This window comes from Leucoraja erinacea, chromosome 29 (genome assembly GCF_028641065.1).
Source record: "Leucoraja erinacea ecotype New England chromosome 29, Leri_hhj_1, whole genome shotgun sequence".
In the NCBI taxonomy this organism is placed as follows: Eukaryota; Metazoa; Chordata; class Chondrichthyes; order Rajiformes; family Rajidae; genus Leucoraja; species Leucoraja erinaceus.
The window spans coordinates 5,895,345-5,921,590 of record NC_073405.1 but is presented as its reverse complement, the minus strand read 5'-3'; the positions used below and the strand labels follow the sequence as shown (position 1 = coordinate 5,921,590).

Below are 26,246 nucleotides of genomic sequence, written 5' to 3'. Positions count from 1 at the left end.
AGTGTGGGAGGAAACCGGAGCACCCGGAGAAAACCCACGCAGGTCACGGGGCGAATGTACAAACTACATACAGACAGCAACCGTAGTCAGGATTGAACCCGTGTCTCTGGCGCTGTGAGGCAGCAACACTACCGCTGCGCCACCGCGCTCTATCGGGTTCTTTTTTTTAAACTGGATAGCACACAACAATAGCTCGGTACACATGACAATGATAAATTAAATATACTAAAAGATGAATTTCAATATGCCTGAAAATTCATCCATGAATGTAGATGTCCTGTAGGTTTTATAGAGCAGCAACAATGCTATAATCTGTCTCCTAGATTCAGTTCTATTAACTTCAACAGTACAGCACAGGAACGGGCCCTTCGGCCCACAATTTCCATGCCGACCATGAAGCCAATCTCCTTGGCCTGTACATGATCCATGAGCCTCCACTCCCTGCAATTCCACATGCCCATCTATAGGCATCTTAAACACCACTACGGTATCTAATACTGCCAAGGGTCTAATATCGCACGGCCAACTTTAGCATGACTAATGAAGGATTGTTACTGGGAAATTAATCCCTTAAAGCCCTGTCCCACTGAACGAGTTCATTCACGAGTTCTTCTGAGTTTGCCCTGATTCGAACTCTGCTCTCGTGGACATTTTTCAACATGTTGAAAAATCTTCACGAGTCTTCCCGAGCTTACCGCGTTTCCCCGAGTACCTGCCGTTAGCGTTACGAGCCGCTAAGAGACGTCCCCGAGCTCCGACGTACCCGCTACGTACATTCTACGCGCTTACCTCAAGTTTGATTCTTTTTTAAACTCGGGAGAGCTCTTGAATGAACTGGTACAGTGGGACAGGGCACTGTGCACATGAGTGGGAAGTGTTATAGCATCTCTGATCACGCTATATAAACTAACTTTAAACTGATGTGCATGTACTTATGCCAATAGACAAAAGGTGCAGGAGTAGGCTATTCGGCCCTTCGAGCCAGCACCGCCATTCAAAGTGATCATGGCTGATCATCCCCAATCTATACCCCGTTCCTGCCTTCTCCCCATATCCCCCGACTCTGCTATCTTTAAGAGCCCCATCTAGCTCTTAATGTGGCATCTGACGCCATGTGGTGAAACATTAGCTCTTACGGAACGGAGGGAGAACAAGCAGATCATGGAGTCGAGAGTCCTCATCGACCTGAACCACTAATTTAACCCCAGCGCTACCATTTTGCAGCTGATTGTTTACATACTCTCAGCTTTACTGGACACTCATTAAAGCACGGAGGAAAATCCACAGTGGCGTTTTCTTTAAGAGCAGGTTAGTCAGAACGTAATGCTGCAGCTTCATCATTAATGTCTTCCTTCGGTTTCTCCACTGCCCAACCAGTTACTCTACTTCCGTATCCAAAAAAAGAAAGACATGGCAGTAAATCTCGTGGGAAGATGAGGGAAGAGAAGTTTGCCCGTCAAAAAGAAGCAAACCAACAGTGTGAAATAGGTGCAGGAGTAGAGGCCATTCGGCCCTTCGAGCCTGCACCGCCATTCAATATGATCATGGCTGATCATCCAACTCAGTATCCTGTACCTGCCTTCTCTCCATACCCCCTGATCCCTTTAGCCACATCTAACTCCCTCTTAAAAATAGCCAATGAACTGGCCTCAACTACCTTCTGTGGCAGAGAATTCCACAGATTCACCACTCTCTGTGTGAAAAATATTTTTCTCATCTCGGTCCTGAAAGATTTCCCCCTTATCCTTAAACTGGGACCCCTTGTTCTGGATTCCCCAACATCGGGAACAATCTTCCTGCATCTAACCTGTCCAACCCCTTAAGAAATTTGCAAGTTTCTATAAGATCCCCCCTCAATCTTCTAAATTCTAGCGAGCACAAGCCGAGTCTATCCAGTCTTTCTTCATATGAAAGTCCTGACATCCCAGGAATCAGTCTGGTGAACCTTCTCTGTACTCCCTCTATGGCAAGAATGTCTTTCCTCAGATTAGGAGACCAAAACACTTTCTCTTCACAATAGCACGAGGGATCTTTTACACCCACTGTAAAGGTCAACAGGACCTGTGGTTTGTTGATGCATCTGAAAGATGTTCAGGGTTTACATTAATTACTCAAAGCTATGACGACTGGTTATTTGTTGCAGTCTAACGCCATCACTTTCTTGCTTCAGAAATGGATTTAATGGGAGGTGATTTGGTACACTTGCTTTTGGTTACCTCATTTTACTAGTAGGCCTGAACTTTTTATCATTTCATCCAAATTGTTGGAATGGCCTAAAAAATGTTACATTTGCATTGCTTTCTTTCTTTCCACAACTAATACTTTGCAATAAATGTGATGCAAGAATTTTCATGATTAAAGGCTTATAAGCCATAGGAGCAGAATTAGGCCATTCAGCCCTTCGAGTCTACTCCACCATGGCTGATCTATCTTTCCCTCTCAACTACATTCTCCTGTCTTCTCCCCGTAACCCTTGACACTATTAATTAAGAACATTTCAATCTCTGCCTTAAAAATACTCAATAAGTAAAATTTGCAACTGGAAGTAACATTAGCACAAGGTTACGGTGGCAGAGCAGCCGAGGCAAATAAGTTCATCTTGGAGCAGAATTAGGCCATTCGGCCCATCAAGTCTACTCCGCCATTCAATCCTGGGTGATGCATTCTTCCCTCTCAACCCCAGTCTCCTGCCTTCTCACCCTCGACACCCACACTAATCAAGAATCTGCAAATCCCCGCCTTACAAATATCCATTGCCTTGGCCTCCATGGCCGTCTATGTCAGTGAATTCCAAATGGGCCCATGTTCCCTTTGGAATGGAAGACCCAGTCTGACCTGTCCTTGATTTTATTGGTCCGAGTCACGTCATCGATGTCCATCCTGATCTTGTACTTGATGTGGGGCTGAACGTGAAGCCTGCTGCCCGCCTCGTCCCCGTCCACAAAGACAACGCCCGCCCAGAACTGTCGCTCTGCAAGAAGCTGCAACGCCCGCTCCACCAGCTTCTCCTCGGTTGGGACAGCTTCCAGTTTGTTCAAGGAGATGCACTATCAAGGGGAAAAAAAAGCAAATGAATTTAAAGTAACGCACGTAATTTTTACGTCGGGGCATAATAGGAACTGCAGATAGACGCAACAAGGTGGAATAATTCAGTGGGACAGGCAGCATCACCAGGTACAAGGAATGGGTGATGTTGCGGGTTGAGACCCTTCTTCATTTTTACTCGGCATTATCAAGTTATGTCGGACATCACACTGTGTTGACATTTTACCAGTCGCACAACTCCACGCTATAAACAACAGAGGGGGCCAAAGCTGACTTATGGAAAACCCAGGTCAAGATTTATTGGATGTGTTATTTTGGGCGGTATGGTGCCACAGCGGTAGAGTTGCTGCCTTACAGCACCAGAGACCCGGGTTCGATTCTGACCATAGGTGCTGTCTGTACGGAGTTTGTACGTTCTCCCTGTAACCATGTGGGTTTTCTCTGGGTGCTCCGGTTTGCTTCCACATTCTAAAGATGCACAGGTTTGTAGGTTAATCGGCTCTGTAAATTGTCCCCAGGGTGTACAAGGGTGGGCCGAATGGCCTGTTTCCGCGCCGTATCTCTGAAGTCCACGGTCAGGGCTACCTTGCTGATTACTCAACCTCCAGCCTCTCTGAATTCCAATTCATCTTGAAGTCTGTGCCGGGTTCCGTTAGATCAAACGCTCATTCCCCATCTATAATTCCTTGGCGGAGCTTGATGGGCCGAATGGCCCACTTCCATGCTGCATCTCTAAACTGAACTATCATCCAAGGAAGGCAGCCACAAAATGCTGGAGTAACTCAGTGGGACAGGCAGCATCTCTGGAGAGAAGGAATGGGTGACATTTTGGGTCGAGCCCCTGCTTCAGACTGATCATCCAAGGAAGTTTTGATGATGAAAAAAGAGAGAAATGAAGGCTTTTCTTTAGAGGTTGTAGATTGTTGCAGGAGGCACACTATCACTGATGCTGGAAACAGAAAGCTGTAAAAAACGCTCAGTGTTTGTGGATATTCCCTGCCACAGAGGGCAGTGGAGGCCAAGTCACTGGATGGATTTAAGAGAGAGTTAGATGGAGCTCTAGGGGCTAGTGGAGTCAAGGGATATGGGGAGAAGGCAGGCACGGGTTATTGATAGGGGATGATCAGACATGATCACAATGAATGGCGGTGCTGGCTCGAAGGGCCGAATGGCCTCCTCCTGCACCTATTTTCTATGTTTCTATAAATTTTCAATTGTACATTTGCAATCAGGGCAAGGAGGTTCTGGCGAAGAATGAGTTAGTGGAAGTCACAAGTATTAGTTGCATTATGAGAGTGAAAATGTGCGATGTGAAAGATTTCGTGCTCTCGAGAAATAAGAGGAAGGAGCAAAGCAACACTGACTGTATGAGCACCAAGGGGTCAGGGGCCAGGGGTCAGGGGTCAGAGAATTAAGAATGTGGTCAGTTTGCATTTCACGCCTTGCCAAAACCTAAATAAATCAATAACAGCAATGACTCTGACATCCATGCAAATTTACTGTTAGACTCTGTGCTTGTAACACAGGCGTGAGCTGTCAAAGGTCAAAGCTTCCAAGTACAGTCTCCACGTTGTGTGGCACGGTGGAGCAGCGGTAGAGCTGCTGCCTCACAGCACCAGAGACCCGGGTTCGATCCTGACCTCGGGTGCTGTCCGTTTGGAGCTTGCACGTTCTCCGTGACCACGCGGGTTTCCTCCTGGTGCTCCCACATCCCCAAGGCGTGCGTTTTGTAGGTTAATTGGCTTTCTGTAAATTGCTCCTAGTGTGTAGCATGCAATTGGGAACTTTTAGGAAAAAGTGAGATAACAGAACTAATGAGATCGTTGATGGTGGGCCGAAGTGCCTGTTTCCACGCGGTATCTCTGAACCAAACTATAAGTGAGAGGAGACACAACTTCCATTTGGTGTAGGATGGTGTTCTGGGTGCAACAACCTGCGGGCAAGTACAGGTCTCCGCTGTTTACTTGTACAGAGAGGCAATCGGTAGTGATCGTACTCCACCGGGAACTGAGATGATAAACAGGCCACATCTGGGCCCTGGAACACAACGGCCAACGTGGGCTGATCATCAAACAACATAAGTTGGGAGGTTTGTTTATCAGTTTTCACCCACAGTCTCTCTCCATTGGGACTTGTTAGTTCTGTGTTATTGTCCATCATCTACGCTCCTCCGAACTTACCACTTTGCCTCCTTTCAAGCTTCCCCTTCGTATTCACTGTCGCATCTTATTTTTTAGAGATACAGTGCGGAAACAGGCCCTTCTGCCCACCAAGTCCGTACTGGCCAGCGATCACTAGTTCTATCCTGCACACGAGAGAACATTTACAGGAGCCAATTAACCTACAAACCTGCACGTCTTTGGTGTGTGGGAGGAAACCGGAGCACCCGGAGAAAACCCACGTGGTCACAGGGAAAACGTTCAAGCTCCGTACAGGCAGCACCCGCTGTTGGGATTGAACCTGGCACTGGAAGGCAGCAACTAACTCTACAGCTGCGCCAGGGTGGGAGAAGATCTAGTTGTTACGCCCACCAAAAGAGGAGAGAAGTAGGATTTGGTGAACTGGTGATAAACCTGCGACGGGCAGCGAGGCCACAGCACTGACAACACGGTGATGATTACTTGAGAAATTCATGCTCAGAATACAATCCTAACATTAACGAGACAAAGCTAACCATGTAGGCCATTCGAGCCAGCACCGCCATTCAATGTGATCTTGGCTGATCATCCCCAATCAGTTCCCCGTTCCTGCCTTCTCCCCATATCCCCTGACTCCGCTATCTTTAAGAGCCCTATCTAGCTCTCTCTTGAAAGTATCCAGAGAACCCACCTCCACCGCCCTCTGAGGCAGAGAATTCCACAGGCTCACAGCTCTCTGTGAGAAAAAGTGTTTCCTCGTCTCCTTATGGCTTACCCCTTATTCTTAAACTGTGGCCCCTGGTTCTGGACTCCCCCAACATTGGGAACATGTTTCCTGCCTCCAAACCCTTAATAATCTTATATGTTTCAATAAGATCCCCTCTCATCCTTCTCAACACCAGAGTGTCCAAGCCCAGCCGCTCCATTCTCTCAACATATGACAGTCCCGCCATCCTGGGAATTAACCTTGTAAACCTACACTTTCTTAAGCTAACATCCCATGTGCAGATTAACACAAAACCCACAAAGTTCAGGAGCTCTTACTAAAATCATCAGTCTGAAGAAGTGTCTCGACTGGAAACCTATTCCTTCGCTCCATAGATGCTGCCTCACCCGCTGACTTTCTCCAGCATTTTTGTCTACCTTTAACAAATCTGGACATCCCTTGGAAGCCTTCGAAATGCTGCAGGTTTTTACAAGAACGTACCTCAATGACTTGTGACAAAGAGTTGACTATCTGATCCACTTCTTTGTAAGCCTGCTTCCAGGTGTAAACAGAATCGCCACTCTCCGGAGCTTGGTTGGACAGGAAACTAGCGACACTTGTTGTACTCCAGGAGGTGGAATTGAGCTGGATGTCAATGAGGGCAGTGAGTGCAGGGTTCTTCAGTATTTCCTGGAAAAGAGGCAAAGCTGGATGAGTTTTTGTAAACGTTGCGGGTACATTAATGACGCACTCTGCTGAATTGTGCAAAGTCTCCCATTTTTGCCCTTGTGTCAGGGTCGAAAAGTTTGAGATACGTAGTAGAGATCAGTTTACAAATAGTGTGTGGAAGCAGGCCCTTCAGCCCACCGAGTCCACAGTCACCCATACACTCGTTCTATCCTACACCCTAGCGGACAATTTGCAGAGGCCAATTAACCTACAAACCTGTCTGTCTTTTGAATGTGGGAGGAAACCGGAGCACCCAGAGAAAAGCCGCGCGGTCACAGGGAGAACGTGCAAACTCCACATAGACAGCACCCGTGGTCAGGATTGAACCCAGGTTTCCGGGGCTGTACTCTACTGCTGCGCCACTGTGCTGCCTCTAAATACCGTTTGACATTTATCTTTATTGGACAAACAAATGCAGGTGTCCTAGAACTTTCACAGAGCTGTGTTGGGGAGAGGAGAGCTCACCCTGAACTCAGTCCAGTGGAAGCCTGATAGTACACTAGTCTACAAACCCACAGGCTCCAGTAAGGAGCAACCAGTCTGCTGAACGAGTCAGGCCAACATTTCAGCTATCTGTGATATACTACCTGCAGGCAGTCCAATCATCATTCAATTGAAAAAAACCATATATATATATATATATATATATATATATATATATATATATATATATATATATATATATATATATATATATATATATATATATATATATATATATATGCGTAAATGTACTATACAGGTGCTCCCCAATTTACGATGCTTCGACTTGCGATATCTCGACTTCACGATCGGCAAACGCTCAGCACCGGGAGCGAGCTGCATGTCACTTCCGGTCCCGTGATCGCAATTTATTAAATGCGATTCGACTTGCGATATTTTCGATTTACGATGGGTCCATTGGAACGTAACCGCATCGTAGGTCGAGGAGCAGCTGTATATAAATAATTATAATTGTACACACACACACACACACACATGCATATACACACACACACACATGCATATACACACACATATGCATATACACACACATACACACACACATATATACACACACACACATATACATATATATACACATATATACACACACACACACATATACATATACACACACACATATATATACACACACACACATATATATATACACATATACATATACACACACACACACATATATACACACATACATATATACACACACACGTACATATATATATACACATACATATACACATACACATATACACACACACATATATACACACACACACATATATGCGTATATATTATATATAATTATACATACGTGTGTGTGCGTGTGCGTGCATGTGCGTGTTTTTATATAATAAAATTATACAAACGATTTTTCCTCAGAAGATAAAACATTTAGCTGGAGTAACTCAGCGGGTCAGGCAGCATTTCTGGAGAAAATGAATAGTTTTCAGAACTCTGAATCTCAACTCGAAATGTTACCTATTCCTTTTCAACAGAGGTGTTGCCTAACCCGCTGAGTTACTTCATCTTTTGTGTCTATCTTGTGTACACCAGCATCTGCAGTTCCTTCCGACACAATTTTTCTCAGAATATCTTTTGTTGAATATTTCACATTTTTATTGCAATAACCACAGGGGGAAGTAGTCATTTTGTGTCAGAAACCCGTCAAGCAGCCAGTTGATAAGGAGTTAAAGGACCTGTTAAACTGCTTTAGGCTAGTTTCAATCAAGAGGGAGCGCCCTCTTTTTTCTTTCCCCTGCCAAAGGGTTGTTAATGCGCAGTTGAAACAGTAAACAGGACAGACGTTCCCAATCACATTAAGTCAAGTGCTTTCTTGGATCTATACTTTATTGCATTTCAGGACATGAAGTGCAGCAGCCGCCCAGAATACTCTGATGCAGAGGCAGGAATTATATTGAATGAAGGTCACGGTGACACAGCGGTAGAGTTGCTGCCTTACAGCGAATGTAGCGCCAGAGACCCGGGTTCGATCCCGACTACGGGTGCTTGTCTGTACGGAGTTTGTACGTTCTCCCCGTGACCTGCGTGGGTTTTCCCCCGAGATCTTGGGTTTCCTCCCACCCTCCAAAGACGTACAGGTTTGTTAGGTTAATTGGCTTGGTAAATGTAAAAATTGTCCCTCATGGGTGTAGGATCGTGTTCATGTGCAGGGATTGCTGGTCGGCGCCGACTCGGTGGGCGGAAGGGCCCGTTTCCGAGCTGTATCTCTAAACTAAATCTGGACTAAACTGAAGCAAAGGAATACGTGCGTGAAAACGAGGCACAAACCCGCAGAAGTTGGCTTTCCGGGCTGCTCTCCATAAACCTCCAGATCTGCGGCCCAGTTTCGTTCCACGCCCCCCTAACTTCTCGCAACAAACCGAGGTCTTCAAATGTCCTGTTCAGCTGATGCGACAAGAAATGAGAAAGGAGGAAAAATATTAGCATCTGCAGAGTTGAAAGCTTGCAACATTCTCAAGATGAGATTTTCAATGCCGGAAGAAAAAAAAAATCAGTGGTGGACCTCTACAGTATGTGCTGGTCGATGCAAAGATGCACCGACCCAAGCCAAGAAACTTCACAAGGGTCAAACAAACTAGATTTTTGAAACACTCACTCATAGAAACATAGAAAATAGGTGCAGGGAGTGGCCATTCGGCCCTTTGAGCCAGCACCGCCATTGATTGTGATCTTGGCTGATCGTCCCCAATCAATAACCCATGCTTGCCTTCTCCCCATATCCCTTGACTCCACTAGCCCCTAAAGCTCTATCTAACTCTCTCTTAAATCCATCCAGTGACTTGGCCTCCACTGCCCTCTGTGGCAGGGAATTCGATAAATTCACAACTCTCTGGGTGAAAACGTTTTTTCTCACCTCAGTCTTCAATGGCCTCCCCTTTATTCTAAGACTGTGGCCCCTGGTTCTGCATGTCACACCTTGTTCAGTATTTGCAGTCACTGACTTCGATGGCAAAGATTTCAGCGAAAATTTAATTTTAAAACCATCAAGTACCTCTTTCATTATCCTCAGTGTAGCTGGAGTGTCCGGAGTGTAGAGAATCTTCCCCACAAAGAGTGGCTTGATGCCTCTCCACATAATCCGAGAGATTGGGTTCGATTCGAGGGTCTTGATCAGGTCTTTACAGTGCGGGGCTGTGCAAAGCAAAGAGAAGGGTCCCGTCACGCAAGTCTCATCCTCGTTTCAAAGTTAAAAACACGGTTTGCATGCCGAGCTCTCGTTCCCCTGTCACACAAACAGCCTGAAAATCATTCAACATTTCACACAAAAAGTTCGTGAAAACTTAAAAGGATTAAATCAAACTATTGTTGAAGTTAATTTTTTTTAATTTGCAATTTTACATCACCATTCACCATCACCATTCACCATCACCATTCACCACCACCGCACCATTCACCATCACCGCACCATTTACCACCACCGCACCATTCACCACCACCGCACCATTCACCATCACCGCACCATTTACCACCACCGCACCATTTACCACCACCGCACCATTCACCACCACCGCACCATTCACCATCACCGCACCATTCACCACCACCGCACCATTCACCATCACCGCACCATCACCATTCACCATCACCGCACCATTCACCATCACCGCACCTTTAGTGTGATCACAACCCCCTCTTCGTGGTCTTTCAGTGCGATTGTGCAAAACGTCAGAATCTTACTCATGCTCAAGAAGGAACTGCAGATGCTGGAAAATCGAAGGTAGACAAAATTGCTGAAGAAACTCAGCGCGTGCAGCAGCATCTATGGAGCGAAGGAAATAGGCGACGTTTCGGCCCGAAACCCTTCTTCAGACTGGAGAAGGGTTTCGGCCCGAAACGTTGCCTATTTCCTTCGCTCCATAGATGCTGCTGCACCCGCTGAGTTTCTCCAGCATTTTTGTGTACCCAAGAGAGTTTATTAGTTTGTTTGAAGTTGTGTTCAATAGTCTGATGGCTGTGAGGAAGTAGCTGTTCCTGAACCTGGATGTTGCAGATTTCAGGCTCCTGTACCTTCTACCTGATGGCAGCGGAGAGATAAGTGTGGGGCCAGGATGGTGTGGGTCCTTGATGATACTGCCAGCCTTTTTGAGGCAGCGACTGCGATAGATCCCCTCGATGGCAGAGAGGTCAAAGCCAAGGATGGCCTGGGCAGTGTTTACAACTTTTTGCAGCCTTTTCTGCGCCTGGACGCTCAGGTTGCCGAACCAAGCCACGATGCAACTGGTCAGCATGCTCTCTACTGTAGAGGTTCGAGAGAGTCCTCCTTGACAAACCGACTCTCTGTAATCTTCTCAGGCAGTAGAGGCGCTGATGTGCTTTCTTTATAATTGCATCAGTGTTCTGGGACCAGGAGAGATCTTCAGAAATATGCACGCCCAGGAATTTGAAGCTCTTGACCCTTTCCACCATCATCCCATTGATATAAACGGGATTGTGGGTCCCCATCCTACCCCTTCCGAAGTCCACAATCAGTTCCTTGGTTTTGCTGGTGTTGAGGGCCAGGTTGTTGTGCTGGCACCATTTGGTCAATCAGTCAATCTCACTTCTATACTCTTGACTCGTCCCCATCAGTGATACGTCCCACAACAGTGGTGTCGTCGGCAAACTTGATGGAGTTCGCACCATGTCCGGCTACGCAGTCATGAGTATAGAGTGAGTATAGCAGGGGGCTGAGCACGCAGCCTTGAGGTGCTCCCGAGCTGATTGTTATCGAGGATGACACATTTCCACCAATACGGACAGACTGTGGTCTGTGAATGAGAAAGTCGAGGATCCAATTGCAGAGGGATGCGCAGAGACCCAGATCTGAGAGATTGGTAACCTGCTTGGAGGGGATGATGGTATTAAACACCGAGCTGTAGTCAATGAATAACAGCCTGACATATGAGTTTTTGTTGTCCAAGTGTCCAGAGCGGAGTGGAGACTCAGTGAGATCGCATCCACCGTTGATATGTTGTGGTTTTTGTCGAGGTACGAGTTGATTTGCGCCATGATCAGCCTCACAAAGCACTTCATCACCACAGAGGATGCTGCCCGTATGAAGTTTATTCGTCCCCACCCCCCCGCGACCACATGGGTTTCCTCTGAGTGCTTCGGTTTCCTCCCACATTCCAAAGATGTGTATGTTTGTCAGTTCATTGGCTTCTGTAAATTGTACCTGCTGGGTAGGATAGTGCTAGTGTAGGGGGGGGGGGGGGGGTGATCGCTGGTTGGTGCGGACTCAGCCAGCAAAGGGACCCGTTTCCACGCTGAATCTCTTAAGTCTAAAGTTAGTGCAACCTTTCAGATTACTCAACCCCCCCAGCCTCTCCGAATCCCAATTCATCTTGAAATCTGTGGCAGGTCCCTTAGCACAAACACACATTACCCATCATAGTTAGACACAAAATACTGGTGCAACTCAGCGGGAAAGGCGGCATCTTTGGAGAGAAGGAATGGGTGACGTTTCAGGTCAATGGTCCCAATGCTGGGGGAGTCCAGAACCAGGGGCCACAGTTTAAGAATAAGGAGTAAGCCATTTAGAACGGAGACGAGGAAACACTTTTTCTCACAGGGAGTTGTGAGTCTGTGGAATTCTCTACCTCAGAGGGCAGTGGAGGCCAGTTCTCTGGATACTTTCATGAGAGAGCTGGATAGGGCTTTTAAAGATAGCGGAGTCAGGGGATATGGGGAGAAGGCAGGAATGGGGTTACTGACTGGGGACGATCAGCCATGATCACATTGAATGGCGGTGCTGGCTCGAAGGGCCAAAGGGCCTACTCCTGCACCCATTGTCTATTGAGACCTGCCTTCAGATGGGTCCCGCTGAGTTACTCCAACATTTTGTGCCTATCTTTGGTTTAAACCAGCAACTGCAGTTCCTTCCTACACCTCACCCATCATAGTTACTATTTTGGTGAACGATACGCACGGCACAGTCCATTCGTTTAAAGATTTCTTTAGGGAATAATATTGTACTCACGGGTTGAATTGTCAAACGTGATCATTCCATCGTTTGTGCTGTTCCTGCCAAACAGCGCCTTGTAGCCATCGTCTTCGTACCAGTTGAGTGAAGGGATGAGCAGTCCCCCTCCCTCTGGGTGCCCACAGGCAATCTTCGATATCGCCCGAAACATCATCTTCGGCGACCCAGTTGTATTTGGGTTAGTTAACCACCGAACTTCATCCCGGAATTCGGAGAAACTGGTCATGTTGGAAAACTGGCAGGCACAACACACACACACACACACAAAACAGAAGCATTAGTGGCTACTGTATCATTGAAAGACCCACGTGGGGTGGAGTTTACAGTTCAAGATCCATGCAGGATTGAAAATAACACGAGACAGGGCAGTCACGGTGGCGCGTACAGCGGTAGAGTTGCGAATGCAGCGCCGGAGACCCAGGTTCGATCCCGACTACGGGTACTGTCTGTATGGAGTTTGTACGTTCTCCCCGTGACCTGCCTGGGTTTTCTCCGAGATCTTCGGATTCCTCCCACACTCTAAAGACGTACAGGTTTGCGGGTTAATTGGCTTGGTAAATAAAAAATGTCCCAAGTGGGTGTAGGACGGTGTTAATATGTGGGGATCGCTGGTCGGCGCTGACCCGTTTCCGTGCTGTATCGTGCTTATAGAAACTTACAAAATTCTTAAGGGGTTGGACAAGCTAGATGCAGGAAGATTGTTCCCGATGTTGGGGAAGTCCAGAACAAGGGGTCACAGTTTAAGGATAAGGGGGAAAATCTTTTAGGACCGAGATGAGGAAAACATTTTTCACACAGAGAGTGGTAAATCTCTGGAATTCTCTGCCACAGAAGGTAGTTGAGGCCACAGTTCGTTGGCTATATTTAAGAGGGAGTTGGATGTGGCCCTTGTGGCTAAAGGGATCAGGGGGTATGGAGAGAAGGCAGGTACAGGATACTGAGTTGGATGATCAGCCATGATCATATTGAATGGCGGTGCAGGCTCGAAGGGCCGAATGGCCTACTCCTGCACCTATTTTCTATGTTTCTATGTTTCTATCTAAACTAAACTAAACCAATTTAACAGCATTTAGTTAACACCCGATGTCAGTCCTAAACTTGTCTGATACCAGTTTGGATCATCTTATTATTATAAAATTATAGTGGTTTATAATTGTTATATGTAGTAAGATACAATGAAAAACATTGCTTGCATGCTATCCAGATAGCTTGTGTTATAGATGAGTACTGTAGGTAGTGCAAAACAAACAGAGTGCAGAGAACAGTTGTAGGAAGGAACTGCAGATGCTGGTTTAACACAAAATGCTGGAGTAACTCAGTGGGACAGGCAGCATCACCAGATAGAAGGTATGAGTGACAATTCGGGTCGAGACCCTTCTTTGGACTCACTGACTTCAGAATATAGTGATAGTTATAGAGAAAGCAAGGTTAAAAATAAAGTGCAAAGGGAGATTGAAAATTCAGCCGTTGCTTACAAGATGTTCTTTCAAGAGTCTGATAACAGTGGGGAAGAAGCAGTTCTTGTATTGTAATTGTACGGACTTAAGCTTTAGTATCTTCTGCCCCATGGGAGCGGGGAGAATAGGGGATGACCGGGAACAGTTCAGTTTACCGTCACGTGTACAGACATACAGTGAAAAGCTTTTGTTGATGGATATGGATGAGAGAGGTCCTTAATTATATTGGCTGCTGGTCCATAGCAGTGCAAAGTGGAGATGGAGTTAATGGAGAAGCGCGAGGCTGGTTTGCCTGATGGACTGGACTGTGGTCACACACAGGAGGGATTTTTAGTACATTCACCAAGTGTCTCCAAGGAACCTTAGCGAGGTATAAAGTGCGAGGTATGAGTGTGGCAAGGACACTCTCACTGAGATAAGACACATCCACGTCTTCATCAGGAGAGCAGGTTGAGGATTGCTAATGCTGCTAATGTCTCCATGATCGCCGGCATCCACAGTCTAGGTTCACTCCTGTGTTGGAAGGAACTGCAGATGCTGGTTTACACCAAATATGGACGCAAAATGCTGGAGTAACTCAGCGGGACTGGCAGCATCTCTGGAGAGAAGGAATGGGTACAGGAAGCATCTCTGGAGAGAAGGAATTCCAGCATTTTGTCTCTGTCCGAGTTCATTCCTGCCTGGATTCGGGTAGCTCTGAAACGTGACAAGTAGTGTTACCAGTCGCATCTTCTTTCCCCAAGAGAGTCACCATTGCTCTCCCTTGCCAAGAGGTCACCACCCAGTTTTGCAACACATGAAAATCAGAGATGTTCCATAACTGGAAAGAATTTCATTTCCTCGATGCTTTATGATAAAGAAACTGGGGTGGGAGATTGCAACCTTCACGTGGTCCACCCCGTTTCAACGAATGCAATCAGCCTGGCGTGCACACACAGAAGATCAAACAAGTTGTCTTACAACTTTAAAAGGCCTGTCCCACTTACGCGACCTTGGCTCGCGGGGCCGGTCCCACTTAGAAGCGGGGAGGCGTATGGAGTTGTGCGGGGCTGGTCCCGACATCGTGCGGGGCTCCGAAATTCCTGCAGTGTCGGAAAATTTTGCGCGCCAACGGCCTGTCGGCCCGCAGGAGCATTGCAGCCGTACGTAGTGTCTTCACGTCGTACGCTGCGTCTTGACGGCGTACGCCTAGCGCATGGCGCTGTGCGATGAGTCACCGCCAGGCGTGGCGTTGCGCGATGATGTCACCGCCCGACGCCCAAATTCAGTCGGCCGCCTCTTGCCCAGCTGATTGGTCAGCATGACACAAATGACGTCACGTGCGAACTTACCGCGTTCTTAGCGCGAACTTCACGTGAACTCCGATGCCATTTGGTCGCGCCAAACGCATGCAAGTGGGTCAGGCCCTTTAGGCTGTGCACGCCATATGCAAGAAGAAGAAGATAAAGAAACTGGAGCAATGAAGCAGATAACTCATACACCAAGACTTTCTGCTCACGAGACCAAATTATTTATTCATCTTCCAAACATTAAGGCTTTCCTCTGCCTCACTTCCACTTATTCATTGCAAATTTGATTGGATATGTTATTACTCCCTTGTTCAGGAAACTGGCAACATGAAATCTCCTGGGTTATTTGAAAGGAAGCAGAAATCATTAATTTGATTTAGGGCCAAGACCATTGAGATTTTCCAGCAGTGTTGATATTGACGAGTTAAATGCAAAAGTCTGGCAGTTATTTCAAAAGCTAGTCAGGAGACGTTGAACGTTTGAGAATGATGTCAGTTTTGCAAGGTGAAGCAAAGCAGAATTAAAAAGTTACTTTTTTCCCCAATTTCATAGACGTTTAAGCTCAAAACTATTCTTAATGTGTAGGAAGGAACTGCAGATGCTGGTTTACACCGAAGGTAGACACAAAATGCTGGAGTAACTCAGCGGAACAGGCAGTATTTCTGGATAGAAGGAATGGGTGACATTTTGGGTCAAGACACTTCTTCAGACTGAGAGTCAGGGAAGAGGGAGACACAGAGATAAGGAAGTGCAAGGAGTGAGAGCGAGATATCAAAAGAGATGATGATCAAGGTAAATGTAGAATAGATCATTGCTAGCTAGGTGAAGGCGACACTGAAACATACAGAGATAATATTTAATCAAGGGGGCAGTCAGACTGGTTCAAGAACCAAGAAGGGGGAGGGATGGAGGGAGCAGGAAAGCAAGGGTTACTTGAAGTTAGTGAAGTCAATATTCATACCGCTAGGGTGTAAGCTGCCCAAGTGGCATATTGTGACAATGAATGCGCTCTACAGCTTTCTGCTGCATTCATTTTCGTTCTACTATTTGTTTGCAAAGATCTGGTATTCAGGCTTTAGTTTGTAAATAACTTTAGTTTGCAAAGCATTCAACATTCCTAAGAACCACTAATTAGGCAATCATTTTGAGTCACTGGGTGAAAATATATGAATTTCTGTAAGCAAACGAGATCCACGGAACACAGCTCCAAACGTTGGGCTTCAATCTTCCAGGGTTGCCCTGAAATTACCAGGGATTGGACTTCAATCCAGACATGAGAGATATAGCATGGAAACAGGCCCTTCGGCCCACCATATCCGTGCCGACCAGCGATCCCCGCACACCAGCACTATCCTACACACTAGGGGCAATTTACAATTTTTACTGAAGCCAATTAACCTACCAAAATAAAGAAAATAGCCTCTAAACAAGTTGATGCATTTATATATTTTTTTACTTTGTGGATGCTTATGATTTGAATATGCGCAAGATTTTATTGAATGTCTCAAATGCCCACAGTGGAGTACAAGCCAGAGCCATTCACCTGATATAAACTGCAAATCTAATTATCTCTCTGGATCTGGATGTCACATCTGCTGCCAGGATGAGTGATGAGTGATGAAATGTTGGGAGAATTTGTAATCTTGGATTAGACCTCAGTCATTCCATCAAGATAACAATAGCTAAATATACACATCAGTCAGAATCACTTGGAAGCATTGAGGAGCAGAATCGAGCAGCTGCAGTGACCACAGGTTTGAACCCAACCCGTGCTGCTGCCTGTGTGGAGTTTGCACGTTCCTCTTATTATAGCATGAGTTTCCCCCAGATGCTTTGGTTTCCTCATCCATGTAGTAGGAGATGACTGCAGCTACTGGTTTAAACTCAAGATGGACACAAAAAGCTGGAGTAACTCAGCGGGTCAGACAGCATCTCTGGATAAAATGAATGGGTGACGTTTCGGATCGAGACCCTTCTTCAGGTTGCCTCAGTCTGAAGAAAGGTCTCGAACCCGAAACGCCAACTATTCTTTTTCTCCACAGATGCTGCCTGACCCGCTGAGTTACTCCAGCTTTGTGTCTACCCTCCCTCCCACAGGTGTCCGGATTTGCAGATCACTCGGCTACTGCAAGTCGACCATAGTGTCGGAGTTTTAGGCAGATGGAAAAGCATCCGAGAGAGAACAGGACACAGGAAGATGTGTGGGAGCATGCAACTGATGGCAACACGCTGGGAGCTGGTATAGGCCGACGGGCTGAATGGCCTTGAGGTCATAAGTAAATCTGAGAAATATGAGAAAATATCACTCCTTTTCAGATCAACAATGAGGAACGCAGATCCTGTTTCGCTATTATGGTTTTGTAATGCAATTTAAGTATTCTGAAAGGAACTGAGCGCATTCTTTCCAATCTTCTGGCTGAAGAGAGAATGCGTTGAAAGCGGATTATTAAGTACCAAACAATGCCTTCATACATGCGATTCCAAGATCGGAGCCTTCTCTTAAAAGGGTCACTAAACCCCTTTCATGGGTTCTTGGCATCTGTTTGGTCTGCAATCTCAGCTCCAGCAAAATGATGGCAGAGAAAAATAAATTAAATAAACTCCGTAAAGTTGCAGCCACAAAAATGAAGTGCGACCCCACGTTCCGAATGGTCGCTGGTGGTCTTGCATGCTGGATCAGTGGTGGGGTGGGGGGCTGCTAATGTCGGACCACAGGCGAAAAGCAACTCTTGATAATGAGGAAGAATGGAGAGAAACAAGAGTAACGTTACTGAACAAAAACAAAACCTCAAAAGGTTGAACTTTAATTTATTCAGCCTATTTAAAATAAAACGTCGCCCGATCCTGTCAATTTTCTCCCGGCTGCCAAAATCCCCCGAAGGCCTCGCTGGGCACAATTTCAACGAAATACTCTGCAGGAATTCTCATCAGAGATGCTGGCAGAATATAAGGAATTTGGGCGGCAGAGTGGTAGAGTTGCTGCCTCACAGCGTCAGAGACCCAGGTTCGATCCTGACTGCGGGTGCTGTCTGTACAGAATTTGTACGTTCTCCCTGCGATTGCGTGGGGTTTCTCCGGGTGCTCCGGTTTCCTACCACTCTCCAAAGACGTGCAGGTTTGGCTTTGGTAAGGTGCAGAATTGTCCCTAGTGTGTAGGTTGGTGATTGTGTGATGGTGTTCTTTTGTAAATCAGTAAAGGGCCTGTCCCACCAGCACGCGATTACATCCGTCTAGCGCGACCAAACGTGGTCGCTTGAGGCATACAGCCTCGCGGGGCCGGTCCCACTTGGATCGGTGGAGGCGTGTGGAGTTGTGCGGGGCTGGTCCCGACATCATACTCACCAATCAGCTGGGCAGGAGGCGGGCCGACTGAATTTGGATGTCGCACGGCACCGGGCAGTGACTTCATCACGCAACGGCACGTGCTAGGCGTACGCCGTCAAGCCACTGCGTCCGCCCGTTGAGGCGCTGCGTACGACGTCAAGACGCTGCGGGCCGACAGGCCGTTTTTACGCAGGATTTTCGGACAGTGCAAGATTTTTGGAGCCCCGCGCAATGTCGGGACCAGCCCCGCACAACTCCACACACCTCCGCCGATCGAAGTGGGACCGGCCCCGCAAGGTGGGACAGGCCCTTCACTTCCTAGTGTCCGTCCTATAGTTCGTAGTGCTGTATTATTCATGTGGGAAGGAAGTGTGAAATCTTTGTCTCAATTCCACCGACTTTCATCTCATTCCCGGCATCTTTCACTGGCAGAACTACATATCCAACAAAATAGTTGGGGCTGACTTGGATGGAACCATGGGAACAAACTGGATTCCACTTAGGCTCAGGAATTTAATTCAACACTGCTGAACTCACTGCCATTGTCCATCACAGTCAGCGGTGGAAGACCATGAAAAGCAAATAACATTCCCACCATCAACACTCTCTCTCTCTCTCGAGTTGTGCACATGTGCATACGGACAATTTTCATCCATTGGGACTACTGTGGATAGGGTGAGCTGCTTTAAATACCTGAGAGTCCACATCACAGAGGATCTGACATGGACTGCACACGCTGCCGCACTGATGAGTAAGGCAAGGCAGCGCCTTTACCACCTCGGGCAGCTGAGAAAATTCAGAGTCTCTCTGAGGATCCTTCACTCTGGGGCTGTAGAAGGCATCTTGTCCGGCAACATCACAATCTGGTTTGGGAACAGCTCTGCCCAGGACAGGAAGGCTCTGCAGAGAGTAGTGCGTTCGGCCAAACGCGCTATGGGAACTACACTCACCCCCCCTGCAGGATCTATACACCAGGAGGTGCAGATACAGAGCCAGCAACATTATGGGGGATCCCTACCACCCCAGCAACGGACTGTTCCAGCTGCTACGGTCAGGCAAACGCCTCCGCTGTCATGCTGTGAAAACAGAGAGGATGAGACGGAGTTTCTTCCCACAGGCCGTCAGGGCTGTAAACTCTTATCTCAACGGGGAATAATTTACTGTTGTGTTGTGTCTTGTTAACATTTTTACTTTTTTTTTCCTTAACATGTAAATACTGATTCTGTTCTATCCTGTTCTGTTGTTTTTGCACAATCCGCAGGCATTGCCACTTTTCATTTCACTGCACATCTTGTATGTGTATGTGACAAATAAACTGGACTCGATTGAGCATTTGTTATGATCGCAGCAAAGAAGGGTTTTGACCCAAAACGTCACCCATTTTGTGTGTCTATCTTCGGTGTAAACCAGCATCTGCAGTTCTTTCCTACACAAGAGCTAAATGTGTGTACAAAGTGAACGAGAGAATGAGACATACTGTATATCAAATGATATCTTCTATTTTACCAAATGCTTTTGTGGCGTCTGCATGTCCCAATTGTCACATTTGACCGGCCCCTGAAGTATAGTTCAACTGCAGTCACTGGTGTCATATTTAGATTACCTGTTGAACAAGGGATCCAATTCGCTGTAGAATATTGTTCATCGCCTTAGTTGCATCAAGTATATTCTCAGCGTTGGACTCGACCCTCTCCTGCAGAGAAGCAACAGATGTAAAGGCAGGTAGTTGTAGAATTACACCAGACAGCGAAATTAAATTACTTTTGCTTCTCACAAAGTTTTGACCTCTTTAAGATTATGCACGACAGTAGGAGATAAAACGCGACGTATTTTGGCATAACAGTAACTTTTTTTTTTTTTTTTAATGAGAAAATAGGAGTATATTCCTTCAATGAAATATTTCTTCATTTGTGAAGGAAACAATAGCTCACGACCTCGTTGGGTCAACCAGGCACATCATTCAGTAGGTAATAAAACTAAAGGGACTCTCTATTGAAAATGATATAGGGGACCTGGAATTGCAGCACCTTGCCCAGTCTAACGATCCAGAACTGCGCTGAGGGAAAGGTACATCGCAAGTAGAGTGATCCTTCAAAAAGGATCCTTTGATTAACTAAAACTATGGTGATTTGTCGTCTGTCCATTCCTTTTAAAAAAATTTTTAAAAAAAATTTTAAAAAAAGATTGGCACGGTGGTGTAAAAGTGACAGCTCCGGAGAACCGGGCTCGGTCCCGACGACGGGTGCTGTCTGTACGGAGTTTGCACGTTCTCCCCATGACCGCGTGGGCTTTCTCCGAGATCTTCGGTTTCCTCCCACACTCTCCACAGATGTGTAGGTTAGTTGGCTTGGTACGAGTTAGGTACGAGTCGCCTCTGGAAGGCGACTCCGGATTGTCAAAGCTGCCACAGCCAGACATAAAAACAGTTTTTATCCACGAGTATTTAAGAGGGAACTGCAGATGCTGGAGAATCGAAGGTTACACAGAAAAGCTGGAGAAACTCAGCAGGTGCAGCAGCATCTATGGAGCGAAGGAAATAGGCAACGTTTCGGGCCGAAACCCTTCTTCAGACGAGTAGTTGCTCTACTTTATCCACGAGTAGTTGCTCTACTCAACAGACAAAAATCTGTAGCCTCCCTTTGATCTGGTATTTTGTTGGTTCACATGCGTGATCAATGGTGTTTTGTCATTAATGTCTCATTATTATTAATGTTTAGTGTTTTCTGAGTCATTCGTAACTGTCACTGTATGTCATGTTGTTACTTGTGGGCAGAGCACCAAGGCAAATTCCTTGTATGTGAATACTTGGCCAATAAACATACTTACTTAAATTGTCTCCAGTGTGTGTGTGTGTGTGTGTGTGTGTGTGTGTGTGTGTGTGTGTGTGTGTATGTGTGTATGTGTGTGTGTGTGCGTGTGTGTGTGTGTGTGCGTGTGTGTGGGATAGTGTTAATGTGCGGGGATCGCTGGTCGGCGTGGACTCGGTGGGCCGAAGGGCCCGTTTTCCCACTGTGTCTCAAAGCTAAACATGTTAATCGAGATACTTTCTCCTCAGCTGAACCCGATGCAAATACCACAGTACAACAATATTAACAATGAGTATTAGGATGTATATTTAAAATAATCTTATACATTCTTACCTATTCTATGTCGTTACCTCAGATAAGTTTGAGAATAAAAACGGGAGCCAAGCAACACAAAATATATTAACCTATTTCCGAGTCAGTACAGTGTACACCATTTGTCACGGGCCTCTAGTCCAAAAAGCAACCTTCCACCACTGCACTCTGCTTCCTTCCATGAAACTATTTACGTATATCCAGGCAGCTAGTTCTCTCGGGATGCCATGCAATCTAACCTTCCAGAGCTGTGTACCATGCAGAACCTTATCAAAGGCCTTAATGAAGTCCTTATAGACGACATCAATAGACAATAGGTGCAGGAGTAGGTCATTTAGCCCTTCGAGCCAGCACCACCATTCAATGTGATCATGACTGATCATCCCAAATCGGTACCCCGTTCCTGCCTTCTCCCCATATCCCCATGACTCCGCTATTTTTAAGAGCCCTATCTAGCTCTCTTGAAAGCATCCAGAGAACCTGCCTCCACCGCCCTCTGATGCAGAGAATTCCACAGACTCACCACTCTCTGTGAGACATCGACGGCCTTGCCCTCGTCAACCTTCTTGGTTACCTCTCCAAAAAACTTTGACTTGCAAGACACGATCTCCCCGTCTGAAGAAGTGTCTCGACCCAAAACGTCACCAATTCTTTCTCTCCAGGGATGCTGCCTGTCCCGGTGAGTTACTCCAGCATTTTGTGCCTCTCCCCCATAAACAAAGCCATGTTGACTAGCCCTAGTCTATCCGAATGCACATCAATCACAAATCCCAACCCAAATCACAACAAGCAGAGGATCGAAAAGTGGAAACAAACTAACCACTAGGAGCTTGGAGAAGTTGATCTCCGAGAAGAAGATAGCTGTTGCATTTAGCAGCGTCTCCTCGGGTAAGGCACACAGATTCTCGTGCAGGCGTTTGTAAATCTTCTTGTTCTTCACAGTTAGGAAATTGGAGTGATCATTTACGTTGCAAACGAGCTCCTTTAAACTTGACCTTCGATCAGTTAGAGATAGCTACAGAAATCAAAACACAGATATACTATAGTTAAATCCTACAAAATTCAAACGTTCCTTTTGACTTATTTGTATATAAAAGACTAATTCCCATTATGTGTTATATTGGCTTAACCTTTATATCTGTGATAGATCAATTGATTCGTATTCCCTTTAGGTAATCAGTTAAAATCCTCAGTTTATTGTCACTTGTTCTGAGGTCCAGATTTCTTGACCCACATGTCCCATCTACACTGGTCCCACCTGCCTGGGTTAATACATACTGCTCAAGTAAATGTCAACCAATTGCCCAAGGGAAACTTTCTTTACTTTTGAAAAAGTAATTTGAACAAAACTATATGTTGACATTTTGATATCAATAAAAGCTTCTTGACCACTCCAAGTGTCCAACTTAATTCTGCAGGGCATCACAATAATAGACCCCATAGCCTATGTTTAATGAAACAGAGTTTCCACAAAAAAGTTGTCAGGTAAGTATGTGTATTGGAAAGAATGGGGCCCCAATACAACATTTTAATTCAAGGTCCATTGAAACAATTAACTATTGACAAACTGTTAACATTAACATAAGGGACCTTAATAAAAGGTCAGCGTAGAGCACAAATCGAGAAATGGGCCAAAACATGAACAATGCGACGCATGGCACTGAGGAACCCAAAATACGTATTGCAGAAGTTCAAATACTCTTGTCCAAAAAATCTTGCAAAGTGAATCTAACATTTTGTAAACAAATGCCGGAAGACATCAGCAAAACATGCAGCGTCAATGAAGGAAACTTCCCATAACATTGCAGATATGATCCTTCTTCAGATCCCAAGACTTTGTTTAATGCTCACGATTGTGTACCCAAGATCTAGTATACCACTGGTTTCTGTATGTTGCCACATTTTCTTCCAAAAGCATGTACTCTGAAAGTTACTTCTCCTGAAATGAGGTAAATCGTCCAAAGTTACAATGGAGATGTGGAAGATGGAGGTGGAGACGTGGGGAGGTCATGTTGCCCTTACACAAGAGGTTGGCGAGGCCGCATTTAGAGTATTGTGTTCAGTTCCAGGTCACCCCTTCAATTCAATTACCATTGAAGTAGTATCAATCTATACGCTGCATTACACCACATGCATCATCTGATCAACTTAATGCAAACTTTCGGTAGATTACCTGGGCTGGATTTATCTTGGCCGTCATGAAGTCATTGACCACCTCTTTGGGAAGAGACGCATTGTTGAGGAGGAACCGGGACAGGGTCTGATTCTTCACAAGGTAGTCCTTTATTGGCAGACCTGATGAGGAGTCAAAGGAAAATTATGCAAGATAACCAAAACTAGAAATAATTTATATGTGTATATTATTCTGGAGGCCTTGTTAATGGCAATCCTGCTGATGGCAGGCCTACATGAAATAAATCTGAACCAGTTACTGATTTATGAATCCTGTGGGAGAAAGAAAAGTCAATGGTGAATTAATGGTAAAATTATAGATAGTCAACGATTTTTTTTTTTTTTTAAATGCACAAAATCTTCAATATTCATGAAAACCACTTTTGTAAACCGTTTCAGTGCTCTGCTCAATAGAGTACTGGGTAATTCATGGGCGTCACAGTGGCGCAGCGACAGAGTTGCTGCTTTACAGCGCCAGAAACCCGGGTTCGATCCTGACTACGGGGGCTATGACCTCGTGGGTTTTCTCCGGGTGCAACGGTTTCCTCCCACATTCCAAAGACGTACAGGTTTGTAGGCCAATTGGCTTGGTATAATTTTAAATTGTCCCGAGTGCGTGTCGGACAGTGTTAGTGTGCAGGGGACCACTGGTCAGCATGGACTTGGTGGGCCGAAAGGCCAGTTTCTGCGTTGTATCGCTAAACTAAACTAAACTAAACCAATTAGTTGTCTGATATAATCCCTCTCCCAAGTCTTGTCCATCTTCATTTTATCTTGGCAGCAGACAACACCGTGACCCTCAACAGCCACGGTGTTGATGGCTGGTTGGATCGGTCCCGTGTTTATGGGCCTGTCCCACTTGATGATGTTTTAGGCAACTGCCGGCGACTGTCGTAGTCGTAGCAGGTCTCTGAAAAACCAGTGACAGCCTAAGTCATCCTGGCAACAACCTACGACAGCACCTACGTCAGGAGAAGTCGAGCTACGCTCATTGGCTTCAAGCACACTGTCGCTGAAAATCCAACAAGTTGGAAATTTAGCGGCGACCAGAAAGGCGCTACAACTTTTTGTGCGACCGAGGAAACTACTCCCGGCGGCCTAATCACCCAAGTGGGACAGGCCAATCATTTGTCATTGTAAGGGAGCTCATATTCATTTCTAAGGTCAAAAAGAGGGCACGAGATGGCTCTGGCAGATAAGGTTATGGAGAATATAAAGAGGTTTTAAGAATATGAAGGGAAAATGGAGATTAGAAAGAACATAGCGGTCAGAGACTAGTAATCATCTACGTGTGTGGAACCACAGGAGATGGGCAAAGTGCCAATTAATGTTTCTCCTCCCTGTTTATCATGGTGGGGGGGGGGGGGGGGGGCAAACACACAGGACTATGGAACTTGGGAAAATTATAACCATATAACAATTACAGCACGGAAACAGGCCATCTCGACCCTTCTAGTCCGTGCCGAACACGTATTCTCCCCTAGTCCCACATACCTGCGTTCAGATCATAAACCCTCCATACCTTTCCTGTCCATATAGGAGCCATTATAGGAGATGTCTTGAGGATAATCTCCATTCCAATTAAGGATGTGCCGGATGACCAGAGACATATTACAGGTAATATATTTCTCATTCATAATCAGATATGCACATATATATACACACATTAATAAAATATAATCACACACACACACACACACACACACAAACTCACACATATAGAGTCAGGTGGGATGTCAGGACTGTCTTATGAAGAAAGACTCGATAGGCTTGGTTTATACTCTCTATAATTTAGGAGATTGAGAGGGGATCTTATAGAAACTTACAAAATTTTCACACGGAGAGTGGTGAATCTCTGGAACTCTCTACCATAGGGGGTAGTTGAGGCCACAGATCATTGGCTATATGTAAGAGGGAGTTAGATGTGGCCCTTGTGGCTAAGGGGATCAGGGGGTATGGAGAGAAGGCAGGTACGGGATACTGAGTTGGATGATCAGCCATGATCATATTGAATGGCGGTGCAGGCTCGAAGGGCCGAATGGCCTACTCCTGCACCTAATTTCTATGTTTCTATAGCGCTGCCATTGGATTTGGCAGAAAAATGTATACGGCTGGAATATGACTGAAAGGCCAAGAAGAAGGAAAGAAAGAACTCTCCATGGTCTTGTGAAGACTATCCCACAAGGGCAGGACCATTATTACATGGAAGGCACACTGGCCAGAAACTGTTATAATATGGACCTCGTATTGGATTGGATATTTTTTCCTCGCTCTTCAAACT

The 26,246-nt window shown here is 45.9% G+C and overlaps 1 protein-coding gene across 1 annotated transcript in view; it reads right to left on the bottom strand.

The window, feature by feature from the left end:
* LOC129711062 (phospholipid-transporting ATPase ABCA1-like) overlaps window positions 1–26,246 on the bottom strand; it is a 136,899-nt gene that overhangs the window by 68,494 nt on the left and 42,159 nt on the right. The window contains exons 6-13 of the mRNA XM_055658424.1: window positions 23,967–24,088; window positions 22,614–22,808; window positions 20,278–20,367; window positions 12,602–12,839; window positions 9,635–9,774; window positions 8,911–9,027; window positions 6,391–6,579; window positions 2,836–3,047 (exon numbers count right to left, since the gene is read on the bottom strand). Of these exons, the coding sequence (XP_055514399.1) occupies window positions 2,836–3,047; window positions 6,391–6,579; window positions 8,911–9,027; window positions 9,635–9,774; window positions 12,602–12,839; window positions 20,278–20,367; window positions 22,614–22,808; window positions 23,967–24,088 (1,303 nt within the window). The remainder of the gene's footprint in view (window positions 1–2,835; window positions 3,048–6,390; window positions 6,580–8,910; window positions 9,028–9,634; window positions 9,775–12,601; window positions 12,840–20,277; window positions 20,368–22,613; window positions 22,809–23,966; window positions 24,089–26,246) is intronic.